Raw genomic sequence first — 20,043 nt, forward strand, 5'->3', positions numbered from 1 at the left:
TTTATTACGTTTTCTCTTGACTGTAAGAACACCATTTCATAACTTTATGACCATCTTTTGCTACGTCTCTGGGTATGTATTTGCGCATGTTCCTATAACTCATTGTATTGGTTTGTAAGCTCTTTAGGCATGAGGGTTATCCTCTCTTGGGCCAGAAGCCGCCAGGGACTGAGTTCACTGTGCTGTTGTCTTCTCATTTTTTTTTTTAACTTATTACAGCATAAATGTTAAAGGCGAGATGGCTCAGCACTCATGTGCAAATCTGACAACCTGAGCTTGCACCCCAGATCCCACAAGGTTGATGAGAAAATCAACACCAGAGAGTTAGTTTCTTACCAACAGTGGTGTCTGACCTCCACTGTGAACCACCTGACCCACCCCATACCCCCAATACATTTAAGAGTTCTGCAGTTAGATTTATTAGTCTTTTGTTGGAGCGGGCTTCCCAGTCATTCTCCCCTATATTGCTGGGAAGGTAGAATTAGCCCACGCTTTCCTCTAGCTTACCCATGTTTCTTTCTGCTTCAAAGCACGGTGTTTGGTGTTCATGCTTGTCAACAACAGAGGCCCATCCTGAGAAACACACCATCATTTAATTCCCTCATTGTGTGGATGGCATGGCATGTCCTTAATTAGACCTAGATGGTTCCGGTCAGTCATTCAGTATGATGCTTTGAGTCAGTCAAAAGGTAGGGTAAAGATGAGCTGTCTAATGCTGTCGCCACTGTACCATGGCTTGTGAGTAGAAGTTCACTCTAAATAACGAAAAGGATTGCATACCGAATGCATAGCTAGGAACGTGGTTGTTGTTGGCATTGCTATTACTGTATTTAACTAACTATATGTGCTATACTTTCATGAAGTTGGTAGCACAGTAAGTTTCTGCTTGTTACCACAAACACATGGGTTACGTACTGTTCCGTGGCATTACAATATTTATATCACCTGACCATGGGAAGTTTTTAGGTCCTTTATAAGATTATGGGACCACTGTCTGCCTCATACAAAGTCTGTCACAGAGCACAATGTTAGATGGCACACACCCACAGTTAAGTCTTTCCTTTCACAGATATTTGAGATATACAGCTTGTGCAATAGATCTACTTATATCTATGTATCCTCTCTTCTTTCTTCTCTCCTCTGTGTGTGTGTACATGTGTTTGCATGTAGGCATGTGTATGAGTATGCATGTACATGTGGGTACATGCATATGGAAGCATTGGGAGCCTTCAATCTTGTTTTACCATATTCATTGACTCGGGGTCTCAGCTGGACCCAGTACTCGCCTTTCTAGCTATCCTTGTCAGAGAAGGCTTTGTCTTGTGAGCTCCGGAATTACATGTCAGCTTCCATGCCCACCTGGCATTTATGTGGGTTTGTTTTTTTCTTTAGAAATCCAAACTCCTGAGACTCATATCTTAGTGAGGGTTTAGTTAGTAACTTAGTTAGGCTGTGGCAGAGGTCAGCGCCTGCACTGGAGGTAGGAACTGCAGCACAAGCCATGAGGAACTGTTTCCCTGTGTTCCTCATGACTTGCTCAGCCTGCTTTCTCACAGAACTGAGTGCCAGCATCTCACAGTAAGCCGGGCCCTCCCACATCAACCAGAAGTCAAGAAAGCCACAACAGACTCTTACAGGCAATCCGATGGAGACATGTTCTTAACTGAGGTTTCTCGTCCCAGATAACTCTAGCTTCTGTCAGGGTGACAAACAGCAACACTAACAGAACAACCCCACATCAGACCCCATTCTTACTTGGTATACAAGCACATCGGTTATTAAATCATAGCCCTGTCCTTTTCGTTCATCCCTGAGATATTCCAGTATTAAACATTCCAACTCACACTATAAAAATGCAAATATTTTAAAAGTTTAGTATCTTTAAAATGTCCAGTCTCTTAAAAGCCTCTGTAAATGTCCATTGTCTTTAAAATAGTACAAACGGGCTTAATGGTAGACTCTATAAGATAAGAACAATATCTATACAGTTATTTTTTAAAAAGGCAGAGCCAGGGCACAGTTATAATCCGATCAAAGCAAGACTGAAGCCCAGCGGTGCAGTGAGTTCAGCGTCTTACACGTGGGATTCACTCTAGGGCAGTCGCTATGCTGTGACCCCCCCTAATACGGGATTCACTCTAGGGCGGTCACTATGCTGTGACCCCCCCCCCCAATACGGGATTCACTCTAGGGCGGTCGCTATGCTGTGACCCCCCCCAATACGGGATTCACTCTAGGGCGGTCGCTATGCTGTGACCCCCCCCAATACGGGATTCACTCTAGGGCGGTCGCTATGCTGTGACCCCCCCCCCAATACGGGATTCACTCTAGGGCGGTCGCTATGCTGTGACCCCCCCTAATACGGGATTCACTCTAGGGCGGTCGCTATGCTGTGACCACCCCCCCCCAATACGGGATTCACTCTAGGGCGGTCGCTATGCTGTGACCCCCCCCTAATACGGGATTCACTCTAGGGCAGTCGCTATGCTGTGACCACCCCCCCCAATACGGGATTCACTCTAGGGCGGTCGCTATGCTGTGACCCCCCCCCCCCAATACGGGATTCACTTTAGGGCGGTCGCTAATGCTGTGACCCCCCCCCCCGAATACGGGATTCACTCTAGGGCAGTCGCTATGCTGTGACCCCCCCTAATACGGGATTCACTCTAGGGCGGTTGCTATGCTGTGACCCCCTAATACAGCTCCTCAGTCTGCAGTGACCACCCAACCATAAAAGTAATTTTGTTGCTACTTCATAACTATAATTTAGCTACTGTTATAAATTGCAAATATCTGATATGAAAAGATGGTCTTGGGGAGGGGACCCTTGTGAGCAGGTCATGGGTTCGTAACCCACAGGTCAAGACCTACTAATTTATGATCTTCTGGGCTCTATAGGGGCTAAGCAGATTTTCGTCTGACTATGCCATCTGGAGTACACCCAGCTTGTCTCAGAGACGCAGCCTGGCTCCACTCCATACCTGTTGCTGTCCTTGGTAGTCAGCCCATGACACCGACATCTCCAAAATGCTAAGATCTGTAATATAACTGTGTGCTCTCATCAGTGGCTTTCCTTAGGCTCTCAAGGACTCTGACCCTGCCACACGGTGCCAAAGCCTCAATTTAGCTCCACGATCCCTTCAGTACTGCGGCTTCTTCTGCTATTGAGGCTGCACCTTCACTCGTGTCCTTTTCTGGCTTCTCACAACGCTCAGCCACTCTCCATGACCCCTTTATGCTTTCTAAACTGTCACCACATGCGAGACTCTTACACACAAGTATCACATCTAGCCTTGGCCCCCTCTGGGCCACACAGCTTCTGCGTGCTGACCTTGAGGAAGCAGTTCCAAGAAGACTTCAGCTCAGTGTGGCTGGACTCTTCTTTATCACAGCTAACCCGTCAGCCCCAACCGACCAGAACTACAGATTCTTAATTCAAATACCAAATAGTGCAATAATGTTTAATGGGCTCTCAAACCTCCCACTGAAATTTCACAAGCCTGGCCTCCATCATCTGCATAGCTTTCAGCGGTCTTATCTTCCAGGCTCCCATAGAACGGCTCCGTGAACTCTTGAGCACTTGGTGGTCTCTCCATCTCAGAATGCACCTATTACCACACTCCTCTTATAAACCACATGGCCAGGTCTGTCACAGCCTGTCACCCCACAGCCTGGTGCCTGCATCTGTCTTAGTTAAGGCTTTTGTTGCAATGGTAAAATACCATGACCAAAAAGCGACTTAGCAAAACAGCCATTACTGAGGGGAGCCAAGGCAGCACTACAGAGGCAGGAGCTGATGCAGAGGCCATGGAGGGATGCTGCTTACTGGCTTGCTCCTCTTGGCTTGCTCAGCCTGCTTTCTTATAGCACCCAGGACCACCCAACCATAGATGGCATTGCCCAAAGGTCAGTCTTTTGGAAGTATTTTCCTAACTGAGATTCCCTCTTCCCAAATGACTCTAGATTGTGTTAAGTTGACAAAAAACCAAAACAGACAAAAGCAGAAGAGCTTGCATGTTGAGTTAACACACTAATTAGAAGAGGGCTGAGGCCTGGAAGACCTCCTGTGGTCAGTTTCTCTCTCTGTGTCTCAGCACCAGCTTCCTCAGGAGCTGTCTAGTATATTTTAATATCTGGTATGTTTCCTAGATGCTCCCTGTTTTTAATGTTTCTGTGGGTCTTGTTGCATATTTATTTTTATACAAGCAGTCTTCTGTGAACTTGTGTAGTTCCACGATTATGCTTACTTATATTTTCTCTACACTGAATTACACTTACAAATTTATAATTTAGAATATTGACTTTGTACTGTATAGAAAGCCGACAATCCTTTTAGTTGGTTCAGCTCTATGTTTGTGACTTTTTAAGAGTGTGTAAACATTTCATTATGCACATTTGTACAGTTTGTGTTAAATTCATAGCTAAATCCTTTGTCTTTGGTGTTGTTATGAAAGAAGTTTTATGCAAGTCTAATGCCCTCTCATTGGCTGTTTTTGTGAATGATGTCTACGTATTAACTCCATGTGCCAACTTTACTTTCTTTTACATTACTGAATTAGTTTTCTGAACTGTTGGTGAGTTGTGTGTGTGTGTGTGTGTGTGTGTGTGTGTGTGTGCGCGCGCGCGCGTGCGCGGGAGTAATCATTTAGTCTGCAAATAGAGATAGTTTATTTAATAGCATTGGTGCCTACATGATATTGTATAATAGTGGGTATCCATATCTTCCTTACCCCTGACCTTTGTGGAAAAGTCCCTGTTGCATCTCTTGTCTGATAAGACCTAGCTTCATGTCTAAAGCCTACATACTTAATTATGTTCATAAAATATCAATCAAATCCAAGTATCCTGAATTTTTTATTAGATATTTTCTTTATATACATTTCAAATGCTATCCCGAAAGTTCCCTATGCCCTCACCCCGCCCTGCTTCCCTACCCACCCACTCCCACTTCTTGGCCCTGGCATTCCCCTGTACTGGGGCATATAAAGTTTGCAAGACCAAGTGATGGCTGACTAGGCCATCTTCTGCTACATATGCAGCTAGAGACACAAGCTCTGGGGGGTACTGGTTAGTTCATATTGTTGTTCCACCTATAGGGTTGCAGACCCCTTCAGCTCCTTGGGTGCTTTCTCTGGCTTCTCCATTGGGGGCCCTGTGTTCCGTCTTATAGATGATTGTGAACATCCACTTCTGTATTTGCCAGGCACTGGCATAGCCTCATATGAGACAGCTAAGTATCCTGAATTTTAAAACAGCTTCTGTAAGCGTTAAATTTCAAGCAATGTTGAGCACCAATAGGAATAATTGTGTGACTTTTCTCCTTAGACATATATCAACATTGTATACTTTAAAATAGATTTGCTAACACTAAGCTAACTCTATTATTACTGTAGTAAATCTTACTTTCTTGTTGTTGTTTTTTTTTTTCTTCCTTCTCCCCATCTGGGGGTGGGAGAGACTGTCTGTCAGATGACAGCCTGCAGGAGTTGGTTCTTTCCTTTCACAGTGTGTGTTTCAGGGATTGAACTCAGGTCATCAGAATTGGTGGCAAGCATCCCTTACCACTAAGCCCTCTTGCTGGCTCATCTGCTGTCTTCTTAAAGCAGTATGGGACATTTTCTAGCATCTTAGTTAGAACCTTTCACTAACATGTGGAAATAGGTGGAATTAATTTCCCTTTTGTACCATCTTTTTCAACATTACATATAAATATTATTTAAGTCATTTCTTTTAGAAAAATGTCTGGAAAGGAAGGTTCGTTTTGCAAAGTAACTGCAAGCCATGTTTTTCTAAGGCTTCCTGAGGTTATTTAATAGTTTATTTTTCTCATAGTTGACCCCTCCATGAACATTTGTCTCGTTTTCAGTGCTAGCTAGTCTGTGAGGAAGAGCTCTTCTGCTTTGTTCCTTAATGAACAAGAGATGGCAGGCAGCCTTTGATTGTTTCCTTCTTCTCCTCCCTGCTTGAGCCTCCATGAGTTATCAGTGTCGAGGGAGAAAGTGGAGTTTCTGACGGAAAATTTCAGATAGCAGGTGGCAGAGCAGGGCCAGCCTATGCCAGCCCATGTGCTTGTGTCCAGCTTGGAGCCTTTCTGGTGGCTTCATATGTCTTTGTCCCCTTCTCTAGGCAAAAATGTTAACTGCCCATGTGTTTCTTCTGTCAATTAACCCGGAAGTCTGGAGTAGATTCCTTGTGTTTTCTGATTGTGGTTATATTGCTTATTATGTACTAGAATTTTGTCCAAGTTGAAAGCACACAGTACAGCAGTTGTTACCTTACTATTTATGATAGTTAGTTGCTTGTTGATGCATGCACATTTGGTCTGTTTTCTGAGTATATGTTGGGAGTTAAATGAATTGATATTTGTGTGAGGCATTTCTGCTTAAAATACTTTTCTCTTTCACTTAACTTTAGTGTTTAATCCACTGTACATTTGAAAATACATATTAGGACATAAATATCAATAGAAAAGGGTTTTGAAAGATTCTGTAATCACCACTTAATTTATGTGCAGCAGCATCTTGATGCTAGAAGAGTCATAGATCCAAGTATGCCCCATTCTTCCTTTCTTAAAGATGATGGGGCTGGAACCCAGAACTTTGCACATGCTTGTAATATGGTCTGCTGCTGAGCTACATCCCTGGCCCTTAGTTTTCTGAAGAAAGGATTTTTCTGTGTTACCTAGGCTGATCTTGAACATCCTCTTGTCTTGCCTCTGCAGTTCAGGTGCTATGATTTTAGGCATGGACCCATGTGCTTAGTACCAACTTTTTGATGCCGTCACCGGAAAGAAAAACAAGGTGATGGTAGCTATTAGGGGCAGTGATGGGTAGATGGGGCAACACAGTGCCAAAATATCAAATAGCACAAAGCTGCACAGCGTGGAAGGTGTTGCAAAATATCCGTTGTTCTTCTAAATCTGGTGCAAGCAGAAGGGAGGATCAGCGGATGTTCAGGTCCAGGTTAAGGAAGGAAAAGACATCTAAAGGGAGACGTTGTTTCAAGCTCTTAGAAGAACACAAGCTAATGACAGGAATGATGGTTGAGGGTCATGGGCTGGAGCCAGAGCTGCACCGTCACTCTTGGTGGCTAGTCGTGCTGTGAATTGGGGACCTACTACTCGCTTATCCCCAAAGGAATTGAGGCTTTAAATTTAAATTATTTTAACTTGATAAAACCCTTTTATTTCTCAAAGTTAAAAGGCTCAAGACATTTCATAATTAAGGGTGCCCTGTAGTGCTCATTGTTTGATACTGCCATGTAATCTGTTAACTTAGGAAAACAATTTGTTTTTGGGCTGTTTTCTGTTTGATTGTTTGCTTTTAAGTTTTTGGGTTTTTTTTTTTTTTTTAAAATGGGTAATGGATAAAGCCCGAGGCTAGGCAGATAGCAACTTTCAGTACTATTACATTACTGATTCTCATTTATTTTCAAATGTTAGTAGCTATGCTGGATGCTTGGCATTATCCATTATCATTAAGTAGGGGTGTGTGTGTGTGTGTGTGTATTCTCTTTTGATGATTTTTTTAGTAAGACATAAATTAGATGATTTCTTTCTAAATGTTTTAAGAGTATTCCTTTCCTGTTCCAGCTCCTATCTTCATTGTCAGTGGGCGTCAGTAGAAGATCTGGAAAAAGACAAGAGAATTCAGCAAAAGATAAAACGGTTTAAGTCAAAACAGGGCCAGAGCAAATTCCTCTCAGAGGTATGGAATAACCTGATTAGTTTTTGAATTTTGAAATGTTCTCTTTATCAAAATATTCCAGAGTTTGAATTTTAGGACTTTAAGCTGTTAACAAGGCCTGGTTTGGTACTGTGACTTGGTACTGTGACTTGGTACTGTGACTTGGTACGGTTACTTGCACATTGGTTAACTGATGCTGCTGGAATTTGTAAACAGGAAGTTTCTCATTCTTCCTGTTGGCTTTGTCTAGAAAATGACATGTGGAAATAGCAGTGACGGTGTGATTAATATTGTACGATGAGAATGCAGCCGAGAAATGAGCAAAGTAAGCAGACAGAGGTCTGCAGAGAGCAGGTCCGAAGCTTCAGTATGGAGGGTTTTATGCGATGGGGATACGTGGCCATTGGTGGTTGCTCAAGTTTGTGCCTCTTACCAAGGTCACGAACAGATGCTGTGCCATTGCGCAGAGGGTAGGCAGCGTCTCTTACCCCTGTCCTCTTTGCCCTAGGTTATTAGTTAAAGATAGACAGAGATATCTAACCTTCTTTGAGGAGAGGACCAGCCCCTGACATGGTCAGTTATGTCTCAAAGATGCTTTTACAAGCTGCTTAGCCGGCTCTCTGGACTCGAGGTCACTAACTTATGTTCAAATACAAGACAAGAAGATTTAAAAACCAGCAGCTCTCTAACTTTGAAGGAGATTACTTGATGGTTTCTTAGCTGTTCTCCAGAAAGTGTTAGCCAGGCCCAAGCAGGTTGCCTGCAAATGTGAGTCTGTGGGGTTTGTTCCTTCCACACCGACAGGGGCAAAGGCAAAAAGGAAATAACTAAAGACGTAACTGCACATAAGCTGTGAAGGATAGGGTTGTGAAATGCTCCTACTGGTCAGCCTTTCAGGTTTAGCCTTCTGTGGAGGAGGAAGAGATGGAAGAGTCGAGAGTCTAAGGTCACGTGTGTGCTTTTCTGGAGCATGTTCAGGGTACCTGCAGGCAAGCAGGCAGGCGGCCTAGGATACCTGGCGCTGCTTTCTCTGGTCTCAGCCTCCTGCCCTGCTGTCTCAATAGCACTGAGTGCTTGACACCGGGTGGCTTGGGCTCCTGACTGTGACTCAGTTCTCTCTCCTGGGAGAACGGTAGCAAGGCTTTTTTTTTTTTTTTTTAAGAGTAGTCTGAAAATAAACCTGTGTGTTTCTATTTCCTGTGCCCCTTTTTATGAAAGTTAAGCTAAAATGTTGAGATGCTGGGTGACCAGCATCAGCAGAGAGAGGACCCATGTGTCCTGTTGACCTTCTGTGAGGCGCAGCAGGAGGGAAACCAGGAAGCTCCGTGGGCTTTCCCTGTCTGTAAATCAGGGCCCTGTTCATTCAGTTTACCTGGACTCTGGCTCCTGTATTCACTCCTTAGGGAACTGTGCCTGGCCCTAATATACAGCCTGTTTCTCTGAACCTGCTGTCCACATGTCACTTGCATCCAGGATACAAAGCACCCTGGTAAAATGGCAACTTAGAAATCTTAGTTCTATCTGGAATCTTAGCAGGAAAGAGTACAGCTCTGTGCACCCCTTCCTGACTCTGTCTAGGATCTCTGGCTATGGCTGCTGTTGCAGTCTTTGCTGAAACTTAGCCTTCCTGACTCTCCTGAACCTACAGTCTACTCAGAAATAACATCTAGGCCAGGAAGCCCATCATATGCCTATGCCACAGAGCACTGGAAGAGGGTGTAGGAGAGAACACGTTGGGTATTGGCTATGAAAGCTCATGCTGGAAAGACAGTGGTCTTACAGAGGGCCTTTGTCATCCAGGACTAGTTTGTGGAGTATTTTTACGGCTTGTGTTGTATATAAATAATATGTACGTGCTAATTGCCTAAATCCAGCACTTTTGGCAAAGCTAAATTCATCAGAACGTTAACACTTTAAATCGAATACACTGCCGTAGTGTATTCTTTTTCTTACCGCTCACCTCTGAGGAAAAACGGAAGGCAGCAGAGGCATTTTTTTTGTGTCTGTGTTGTTTGGTTCATAGTTCATAATCCAAAGCACCCAGGGTGGACATTTTAAGTGGGTACAATAGCCAGAGTGACAGAGAATGAGGTCTGATTGACTCTAAGCTGCCTTTCACGTGTAAGCATTACAGAGTGTTAACTAAGCTACTCTACAGCACGCGTAACTGTGTGTCTTTGTTTCTGACTCAGATCAGAACCTTCACAGATGTAGGTTTCTTAAAGTATGACGTGGCCTTTAGCTTTCATGGGAGCAGCAGTCTGTTCTTCCGTATGAACCAGAATCTGCTTGAAGCGTATTCTAGCCTCGTATTCTTTCTAAACAAACATTGTTAGAATATTAGTTAAATTAGTTAGTAACTGTGTTTAAGGTTACTTTGGATTCTTTTACCTAAACACTCACATTCAGTACAATTAAGTTATTGGAATGTTTAAGATTAATGGGACGACTGTTATTCTATGTGAGGTGGTGATATCGGTTGGCAAAGATTTCCAACCATCCCGACCATGCTCACAGACCAGTGTGAGACCTGCTGATTTCAGGGTTGGTGGCTTATGCTAACATTCTGTACGTGGTGCTGTGCAGCGTTCTTAGATGCGCTCACTAGCTAGTATGTACTGTGTGTGGCTCTGACTCTTCACTGCAGACTGTACTTTCAAGAATGCTAAATGTATTGCATGCCATAGGCCTTTTGGATTGCCCATTAGTGAATTGTAATTTCACACTTCATTTGAAATATTCTTAAACATTCTCTCACAGTAGAAGGCTTCACACAGTAATTAAAATACTCAGTTAACAAAGTCTGAGAAGTTTGATTTCCTCACAGGGAGTGATTTTGCTAAATTGTAGCATTTCAATTAATATAATAGAAGATGTCAAATACAAATTTTGTGTTGCTGTGACCCAAAATCCTGCCTAGTGAAAAGTGAACTACTGTTTCTCTGGAGACAGGAACGAGACTTTAAGCCTTTTCTTCCTTCTTGGGAACAGATTGAGGATGACCTTTTTAATCCAGACTATGTGGAAGTTGACCGGATAATGGACTTTGCACGTAGCACAGATGACCGGGGCGAGGTAACAGAGATCATTTGTGTTACCCTGGGTGGCTCACATGTGTTGACAGAAGGGACAAAATCAAGGTCTGAGCCTGGTCAAAGCCTCCACTACCAAGCTTCTAGTCTGTGTTTAACTGAAACGTTAAACACAGAAATCCTCCTTCCCTCAAGGAGAATTCCCACTGACTCAGAGCACCCAAAGTGTTTCCCCTTCAGTCTTCCAGACTCATATTCACCATTGTAAGTGACTGAGAGCAAACAGGATAGTTTTTCCCTTGAAGAAAAAACTTGTCTGTTTTTCACTCTGCAGGCAACTATTCAGTTATATAAACAAATAGCTTACTATAATAAATCCAAATCATGTAATTGAGTAATTAGATTACATAAAAATTAACCTTTGATTTGGCTTTTTGGTATTCATTAGCTACTCCTTAATATTTGGTCATGAACCAATGATTCAGATAAAAAGCTCATTTTTTTTTTCTGTTAATACCCAATAATCCACTTTCTAGTATACACTGGAAATGACCACTTTCAGTGCTTATAGTTATAAAATGTGGGCAGTTGAGTCTTCCCAGTGCTGGGGGTTGTCTTGGTCAGGGAAGCAGAGCTCATGTCTTTTCCTGAATATATAGTATTTGGTCAAATGACTTTAGTTCTGATTTGTTTGAACCTGGCCCAGCCTGTGATTCACTACCTGGTGAAGTGGTGCTCACTCCCTTATGAAGACAGCACATGGGAGCTGAAGCAGGACATAGATCAAACAAAGATCGAAGAGTTTGAAAAACTCATGTCCAGGGAGCCGGAAACCGAGCGTGTGGTGAGGACTGGCTCTCGGGGAAGGGTTTGATTTGGGCATAGCATAGTGGTGTAGTCACTGAGAAACCACTAATGGCATCTACTATATTTGGAACAGGAGCGACCTCCTGCTGATGACTGGAAGAAATCGGAGAGTTCCAGGGAGTATAAAAACAATAACAAACTCAGGGAATACCAGTTGGAGGGAGTAAACTGGCTACTTTTCAATTGGTACAACATGTATGTAAACATGCTTCTTTTTACTTTCAATAAATGCTGTAGCTCATATCCTTTGTGGTATTAAGAATATAAATTTTAATGCTGTAATACGTTTTTAAAATTCAACTGTTGGAATATACTTAATTTATTCACCAAATTAATCAATGGATCTATGTAGAAATGATATCTGTTTGCTGGGAACTTTTCTTTGAGATATATTTTGTTGAACTAAGAAAATAGCTAAGGTGGTATGGGGTATGCATTTATGGAGTGTATACTCTGTAAAAAGAGAGTGACAGCTGATAATCACGAAGCTTTCCTGTCCTTTTCTTTCCTAAAGGCGAAACTGCATTTTAGCAGATGAGATGGGTTTGGGAAAAACGATCCAGTCCATTACGTTTCTCTATGAGATATACTTGAAAGGAATCCATGGCCCCTTTTTAGTAATTGCCCCATTGTCCACGATCCCCAACTGGGAAAGGGAATTCCGAACCTGGACGGAGTTGAACGTGGTTGTGTACCATGGGAGCCAAGCCAGCCGTCGGACCATTCAGTTGTATGAAATGTACTTCAAAGATCCCCAGGTAAAGCGGTGGGGTGTGACCCCTGTGCATGTTGTATATGTTTTAGAGGGTTGAAGACTCAGATCTCTATGACCTGGGGATAGAAGCCTCGATTTCCCTTACTTGAGAAACTTGCTTGAGATTTCTTATCCAATGCATGTTTGAAAATTGTCCTACATCCATGAATACTGGTTTTAGCATTTGTCATTCTGATTATTATAAAGAGTAACTTAACATTTAAGACCACAAACTCTATAACATATTAGTAACCTAGTTCTATTTTGTATGCCTAAGACAATGCCACACACACACACACACACACACACACACACAAAAATGATGCTAAAATGTGACCAGGGGGGACATTTTATTGTCCTATGATCAGAAGTGAAAAAGTCATTAAGTAAAAATCCAAGTATGCCACAGAAGAGGGAGTTAGTGCTTGCTCGTGTAAGAATTGTTCTAATCTTGTCTTGTAGTTACCTGCTTGTAGTTATTACCTCTTACTGGCAATAAAGCATTATGCATGCATGATAGGGGATGGTATATGCTAAAACATGTGTAATCTTTAAGTAGTAGAGGCTGTTGTAGAGTTGGTAACAATACAAAGTGTGACCTATAGTTAAAAGATTAAAAAATATTGAAATCTGTTTTTATCTTTAGATTTGAGAAATTATAAGGCTCATCCTCTTTGGATTCTTTTTTAAATTTCAAATATTTTGGTATTTTACAGAAATGTTTTAAAAAAGAAAAGAAAAAAATTAAGTTAGAGAAACTTAAAAAAAAATTAACGTTACCTCAGCATTGAATTTCCTGTTAGGTTCTGTGGGCTGTGACTAGACTGGAGCACTTAATGTCACTTTATTCACATGTGCTCTCTAAGGAAATTTGACCCCAAATTTTTCTAGTACTTCACCAGTTTCTTTTTAAAAGGAAATGTTTCAAAGTCCTACTTTAACTAAAATAACTGTAACCAGAAAACTTGACAACAGAATGTGCCACCTAAAATACAGAGGTCTCCAAAGGGTTAAATACATATATTTTAGAAGCTTTTTTATGCTCAAATGTAGGAACATAGCCAGTCCTGTGAAACAGCTCTCACGTGCTGTGCCCCCCCCCCCCCAGGGTCGAGTGATAAAGGGGTCCTATAAGTTCCACGCCATCATCACTACATTCGAGATGATTCTGACGGACTGTCCTGAGCTGCGTAATATTCCTTGGCGCTGTGTGGTCATCGATGAAGCCCACAGGCTGAAGAACAGAAACTGCAAGCTGCTGGAAGGGCTGAAGATGATGGACTTGGTTAGTGACCGTGGCGGCTGCCGCTGAGTCCCTGCACTGTTGCCTTGGTCTCTGAGTGTGCTGCCTTCCTGACTGCTGTCTGCTGGTATCTCAGTAGAGCATAGTCATGATAATTTGAACAACATCAATTTCAAATATTTGCCATGTCATTAACTGTTGGGCCAAGCCTTGCCTCCGTGATGACAGGCCACCTACGTTTCCCAGCACGTGTTTTTGCTCCAGTGAGGGCAGTTGTACATGCACGCTGTTGGTTAGTCGGCTGGGACATCTGTTCAGTTTCTGCAGATGCTGAGAAGTTTGTAATATTGAAGGCCTCACATTTGCTCTGGGGTTTTAAACCACACTTATTTTATTTTCCCAAAGAAATAGCCATGCCTTCCTACTTTGGTGATAGAAGATTTTTCTTTTCTGTAGGAATAATTATCAGTGACATGTTGTAAGAATAGCAGGATTTTGTTATTTGTTGTGCCTGCTGCTGTGTGTACAATCCTCCGATAGAAGTTGCTACAAGCTCTTCTGTCCTTGAATTCCTTCTTGATCCATAGTTTTCAAGTTAGTATGGCCATTTGTTTGTCCCCTCCCTCCCTCCCTCCCCCTCCCCCTCTTGCATGGATCTGCTTGTGTGTTGAGGTTGCACACATACCTTGGTGTTCTTGTGGAAGTGAGGGAACCACGTGGGTCTCCCTACCATGTGAGTTCCAGGGAGTGAACTCAGGTTTTCAGAACTTTTACCTGCTGAGCCAGCTCACCAGCCCAGCTTCTCATTTTTAATGTACATTTGAAAAAGCATTGTTATCCTGTAGAATGTAGTGGCAGAGTTGAGAACTTCTGTAGATGTCTTGTTATTGAGAGTGGATGATGGGAAGGAACCTTCTGCGTGTTCAGGGCTGTCCTAAAGACTGGACCTGCTGAAGAGAACCTCAGAGCTCTCCGTCACAGCTTTTGCAAGGGTTTGGCCTAACCAGCCATTCTTTTAATTACAAACAGCGAAATCTAATTTTGCTTAAAGGAAGAATATTGACTGATTTTTTTTTCTTCCTACTTAGGGTAGCATTTCCCATTTTATTATCAAATAAACAGCTTATTAACAAGGTCCTAGATGTTTTGGAACGCAGTTCACCAAATTTGATAGCCAGTCTGCAAAGCAGCATGAGCATTTAGAAAACCAGAGAAAGTCCTTGACTAGGGTTCTGTAGACGGAAGGACTCCTAGCTGGCTCCGGTTTCCCTGAGTGATACTCTAGCAGTGCAGGGAAGTAATTCGTTCTTTGCAGGTAAACACAAATGTTCAGGACCTACCTCTCTGTCTTCAGAGCAGAGGTGTGCCTTCATGGTCACCCACCAAGAGACAGGCTGTTTCTGAAGGCTTAAAGTCATGGGGCTGAGCTTGCCCTAAGTTGTACTCTGTTGTTAGTTTCCAGGTCTCAAAATAGTAGATTCTCATTGTGAAATACTCCTTAGTTAGTGAGAGAAATGTGCTGTACTTCTCTCAACATCAAAACATTTACTTGCTTTTGAGGTGTTATAGAAATTACTCTTTTATTAATGGATAAGAATCTGGCATAGCAGTAACTTTTCCGTTACATATCACAATATTTGTTTACTTTTTTATGCATAATAGCACATAGGGAAATTATAATGTTTTCTTCACTGAGCTAGACAGGGAGGGTGAGGCTGCCCCTCAAAATGGGAGACCAGTCATGGGGTTCTGACTGTCATAGCCAGTGTGCCTGTAGCGTGTTTAAGATAATGTACTCAGAATCTCCAGTGTCCTATCTCAGAAGAGATGTTTTTAAGGTGGAAGATATTATTGTTGTTCAAGGCCAAAATGTCCTTGTATTGATGCAGCTGAGAATTGCTGACTGCTTGGTGCTTAAGTCCTAACTTCAATGTCATTTGAGCCTATTCTCTTGCCAGAGTTACCTAGTGAGGAGCCGTCCAGGCTGCTGTAGGCCTTAGGGATGCCGATCCTCAGGCTAGACTGGCAGGGGTGAGCACATGCTTGGTGAAGATGACCTGCAAGCTAGAAGGGAGGATTACTGAGTGTCTGTCTGCCTCTCCTCTGTAACGAAGTCAGAGGGAGGATTACTGGGTGTCTGTCTGCCTCTCCTCTGTAACGAGAGACACAGAGCTGTGTCAGTGGTGATCATAGTTGACAACATCCTCAGTAAGAGCTCTGAAAGGAAAGCCCTCGACAAAGAGGGGCTATCCTGAAGTTGTTAGAGGTCATTGACTCTGTTGTCTCCTCATTCATTGACAGGAGGCTCCACACAAAACTGTGTTGCTAAAGGGAAATTAAGCACACTTTGTCCATTTGCACTAAAGAAAGCAATCATGTTTTCAAGGCAGGCGCAGCTCTACCTATCCATTGAACTGGAGGCTGTAGTGCCCAGTAGCCCAAGACAGGAGAGGTCCTTTGCTCAAATAAGTTTCCTTTGAAATGTGCATACCTAAAAGTTTGTAATTTCTAAGTTAAGTGCTCAGACCTTAAGCTCATGAGGAAGGAGATTCGATAGCTCTGAGACAGTCAACACAGCATGGCCACTGTTCTTTCACTGTCCGGGATGACACTTTCAAACGCTCTTGGATAAAGTCATTCAGGACTTTGGCTAATCAGAGATCACAGCCAGTGAAACTTAAATAGTCTAGAAGACCTTGAACTCATTTGCAGATTGCACAGGCTTTGTGAGCCTAGTAATGATGATAAGCCACTCATCTGCTTTAGTCGGAGACTTTTACAAGAGAGGAAGAAACCAGAACAAACCCATCAAACTGCCTCCCCTCCCGTTTAAAGTGCTTCCCTGACAGATAGACCTGGTAGAGATTGCTCTTACTTAGATTATGTCACTAGGGTTCAGTGAGTATATGCTCTGTGTGGTCAGCTTTCAAGTTAAACCAGAATCTTATTTTGAAATTACTACATGGCTGCAGTCACTTCCTAAAATAAATTTGTGTTGTGCACCAGGAACCCAAACAAAAAAGAAAATTGTAAGGCTTTTAAAATTTGTAAGCTCGGGTCTAAGGAGCCTAACGATCACCAAACAATACACTTGTTTGACCCAGCCCACAAAGCACTGCATAAAACCTGGCACGGTGATGCATTCCTTAATCTCAGCACCTAGAAGGTGAAGGCAGGAGGGTCATAAGTTCAAGTCCATCATGGGACACGTGAGACCCTGTCTTAACTTTTTAAGGACCTGGAGGAGAGGTGAGAGGAGAAATTGCAGTCTGGATGTAATGTATGAGAGAAATAAATAAGTGAATGAATGAATGAAAGATACCATTGTTGATTTCGATCAGTTTAAAAGGCTTCCTTATGTTGAATGAGAGAATGCTAAGTAGTAGGTAGGTAGGTAGGTAGGTAGGTAGGTAGGTAGATAAGTAGGTAGATAGGCATCTCCGTTGCTTATGTTGAAATAGAAAGAGAGGCTTGGTTGAATCAACGGCTGGAGGAAGGCGAGCACAAGTGGAAACACTGGTTGAAGCAATGGCTAATATGTTTCAAAGAAACAAAATTAGAAAAGCGTTGAATTTAAAAAAAAAAAAAAAGACGGTGGTATTTAAAACTAAGCCGACCGCTCTGCTAGTTGAAAATTTTTGCCAAACAAAATGGTTTTCCACGTACTGTTGCTGTTTGAAGCACCTCTTTTGTCTCCGTCATGAGTCAAGCAGGAAGCAGATGGAAAGGTGAGAGTCCTGCTGATGTAGAGAACAGAAAGGAGCGTGTAACCGAGTCTGGGGCCTTCAGAGGAAAACTAACTACAGCGGAGAAAAAAAAAATCACTGAGATTGGGAGACTTAGAAAGCCATCCTCCTTAAATCTCCACCTTGCAAACTCACAAGAAACAGGGGCAAGCCCTCCAGAGTTTGCTGCAGTGTTCTCTGTGTCTGCCTGCCCTGCACCAGGAGCCATGTCCACGTGTCTCTGCTCTGAGGTCTACACCTTGTGTACATGCTGACCCACCACAGTGAGCAGAAATAGACTAGAGAGAGAGAGAGAGAAAAGTGTTAGCGCTGAAAACTGCTCTGTTCCTGACTGGCAAGTTGTTTCCTTCATGTTCTTCCAGGAACACAAAGTCCTGCTGACCGGGACCCCGCTGCAGAACACTGTGGAAGAGCTCTTCAGCCTGCTTCATTTCTTGGAGCCAAGTCGCTTCCCTTCAGAAACAACCTTTATGCAAGAATTTGGTGATCTGAAAACGGAAGAGCAGGTACTTGACCCCTCCGAGTTGCCTTTCAGCCATGAAACTGAAGATGAACTTGTGAAATGGCCAAGATTTTTGGTCTTTGCAAATTGTAAAAAGTAAGGGTTGTGTTGTAATAGTTACCACCCCAGCAAAGAGCTTTGTGATTCCTTCTCTAGGACTTGAAGTCATCATTACAAAGTTGATCTCTTCTTGTTTCCTTCTCCCGCATCCCGCCCCCGCCCTCAAAAGAGCCCTTTGAGTTTTTATCGTGTGGTTACTTTACCAAGGCGACTTTTAGAGATCTTTGTGCCATTTGGGTTAGTTTTCTGCAGGGTGTAATCACGGGTAGTGTCAGAAACCCCTAGGGTTTAGAGAACTACCTGTCCACTGGAATTTTGGGTCCTTGGTCTCATTGCTGAGTCATACTGCTTCAAGCCTATTTATTTACATTTCAAAATTGGAGGTGCAACTACCCCACTGGATTCCTGAAAGAAATCAGAGGGCTTGTGTGTGAGAAGCACTTGGCACCTGTAGGCACTGGTGTGGAGCATCCTGTCAGTGAGGCAGCAGAGACCCACATCCCACTAATTTTAAAATAAATGCATTAGTAAGCTCAGAATCTTGGACTTGTTTGCCCACTCTCCAGTCTCCTGGCGCAAACCTCCTGGTTAAGTTTGCTGTTTTGTTTCTCTTCTGTAATAACAACAGTACAGTGCCATCAGTGGGAGAGAGGGAGACTCCTGCTCGGTTTGCTCATTGATGCAGAGTAGTATCCTCCAGCGCCCTCACCCTCGCTGTACCTCTTTCCACAAAGGAAGGGAAGCATAGAGTCCCCGACCTTGCTCCTGACCTCTTCCTGTCCATCCCCATAAGGATGGGAAACTAAACCAGTACCCCTCCCCCAACACGCACTTAGAGTTTCTCAAGCCCCTCAAGTGATTCAGGAGTTCTCAATAGGTAAAGTTTTCTCTCTGACACAAGCGACAACTCACAGTTTAGCTCCTTCACATTCTTCCTAGGCTTCAAAGAACTAAAGATGGATATTAAATAAATAAGACAGCCTTCCTTTTTTTTTTTTAAATGCCAGGATGTTTTAACACGCAAGTGAATGGAGATACCAGTATTGACTTGAGGTCCTTTTTTAGGTGCAAAAACTACAGGCTATTCTAAAGCCAATGATGTTGAGACGCCTGAAAGAGGATGTAGAAAAGAACTTGGCCCCCAAAGAAGAGACTATTATTGAAGTTGAGCTAACAAACATTCAGAAGAAATATTACCGAGCCATCCTTGAGAAGAATTTTACATTTCTTTCCAAAGGTGGTGGACAAGCTAACGTACCTAACCTTTTAAACACTATGATGGAACTGAGAAAATGCTGCAATCATCCCTACCTAATCAATGGTAAGCCTGCTCATCTACCCGCCTGGAGCCCCCGCTGCCCGTGCGTGCTGAGGCTCCCAGGGCGTGCTCCCAGGGGGACCCCCGTCTGTGGTTGCTGAGGTTGGTAGCCAGTGCTCTCTGAAAGCACCATGCCACCACACATCGCCTTCGTCTGAAAGTGGGTATTTGCACCAGGAATAGATGTCAGCAGGGCCAGGCCAGTGGCTAAAGCCATGCCTGTGAGATGTTCTTGAAGGGAGTGGTGTGCTTGATTCCAAAGCAGTTAAGAGCATCTCCTTGTGGGCAGCACCCTTGCAATCGGAAGGCCTTTAGGGAGTGTCCCCTGAAAATGGGAAGGGATTTTAAAGTTTCGATTGCTGTATTGTCCCTGTTACTGAGAAGGACTTTATAACCTTGATGTTTTCTATTCGACTCCCGCGGGTTAAATGCCTTACACACTTCCAGAAACTATTAAGGAGATGTGTCCCCTGCCTGTGTGAGCACAGCCAGTAGGGACGTAGGGGGCGCTGCCTCTGAGATGCAAGTCCCAGGGGAAGATGGTGTATGAGACCAGGATTTTGCCAGGCAGGACAAGAAAAAGAAAGGTCGCTGAGGTGAAGCCCTAACTCAAGCAAACAAGAGAACAAAGGGACCTTACCCAAAGTATAGCAGTGCGCGGCACAGAGGGACTGTGCCCCTTAGACTCAGTGGGCCCTGCTAGGAAGCAGATGGGGTCACATGCTACTTTGGCTCCAGACAGTGGGTGGAGGAAGCCACAGCTGGTGTTTGAGCTGAGCGCTGTCTACGTGCCTGAGGATGGACCTCAGTGGGTGGAGTTCTCACCTAGAGTATAC

At 43.4% G+C, this 20,043-nt stretch overlaps 1 protein-coding gene across 6 annotated transcripts in view; it reads left to right on the plus strand.

Moving 5' to 3' along the window:
- Chd7 (chromodomain helicase DNA binding protein 7) overlaps window positions 1–20,043 on the plus strand; it is a 178,048-nt gene that overhangs the window by 124,384 nt on the left and 33,621 nt on the right. For 4 of the 6 annotated variants that reach the window (XR_003954972.1, XM_006538005.4, NM_001277149.1 and 1 more), the window contains exons 8-15: window positions 7,592–7,706; window positions 10,677–10,760; window positions 11,424–11,561; window positions 11,658–11,779; window positions 12,099–12,342; window positions 13,447–13,623; window positions 17,690–17,833; window positions 18,955–19,210. Coding sequence is in view for 5 of the 6 variants with exons in the window: in XM_006538005.4 (XP_006538068.1) it covers window positions 7,592–7,706; window positions 10,677–10,760; window positions 11,424–11,561; window positions 11,658–11,779; window positions 12,099–12,342; window positions 13,447–13,623; window positions 17,690–17,833; window positions 18,955–19,210 (1,280 nt within the window). In the remaining variant the exon portion in view is untranslated. The remainder of the gene's footprint in view (window positions 1–7,591; window positions 7,707–10,676; window positions 10,761–11,423; window positions 11,562–11,657; window positions 11,780–12,098; window positions 12,343–13,446; window positions 13,624–17,689; window positions 17,834–18,954; window positions 19,211–20,043) is intronic. The other 2 variants (NM_001355382.1, XM_006538006.3) reach the window with 1 other exon arrangement.

This window comes from Mus musculus, chromosome 4 (genome assembly GCF_000001635.26).
Source record: "Mus musculus strain C57BL/6J chromosome 4, GRCm38.p6 C57BL/6J".
Lineage (NCBI taxonomy): Eukaryota > Metazoa > Chordata > Mammalia > Rodentia > Muridae > Mus > Mus musculus.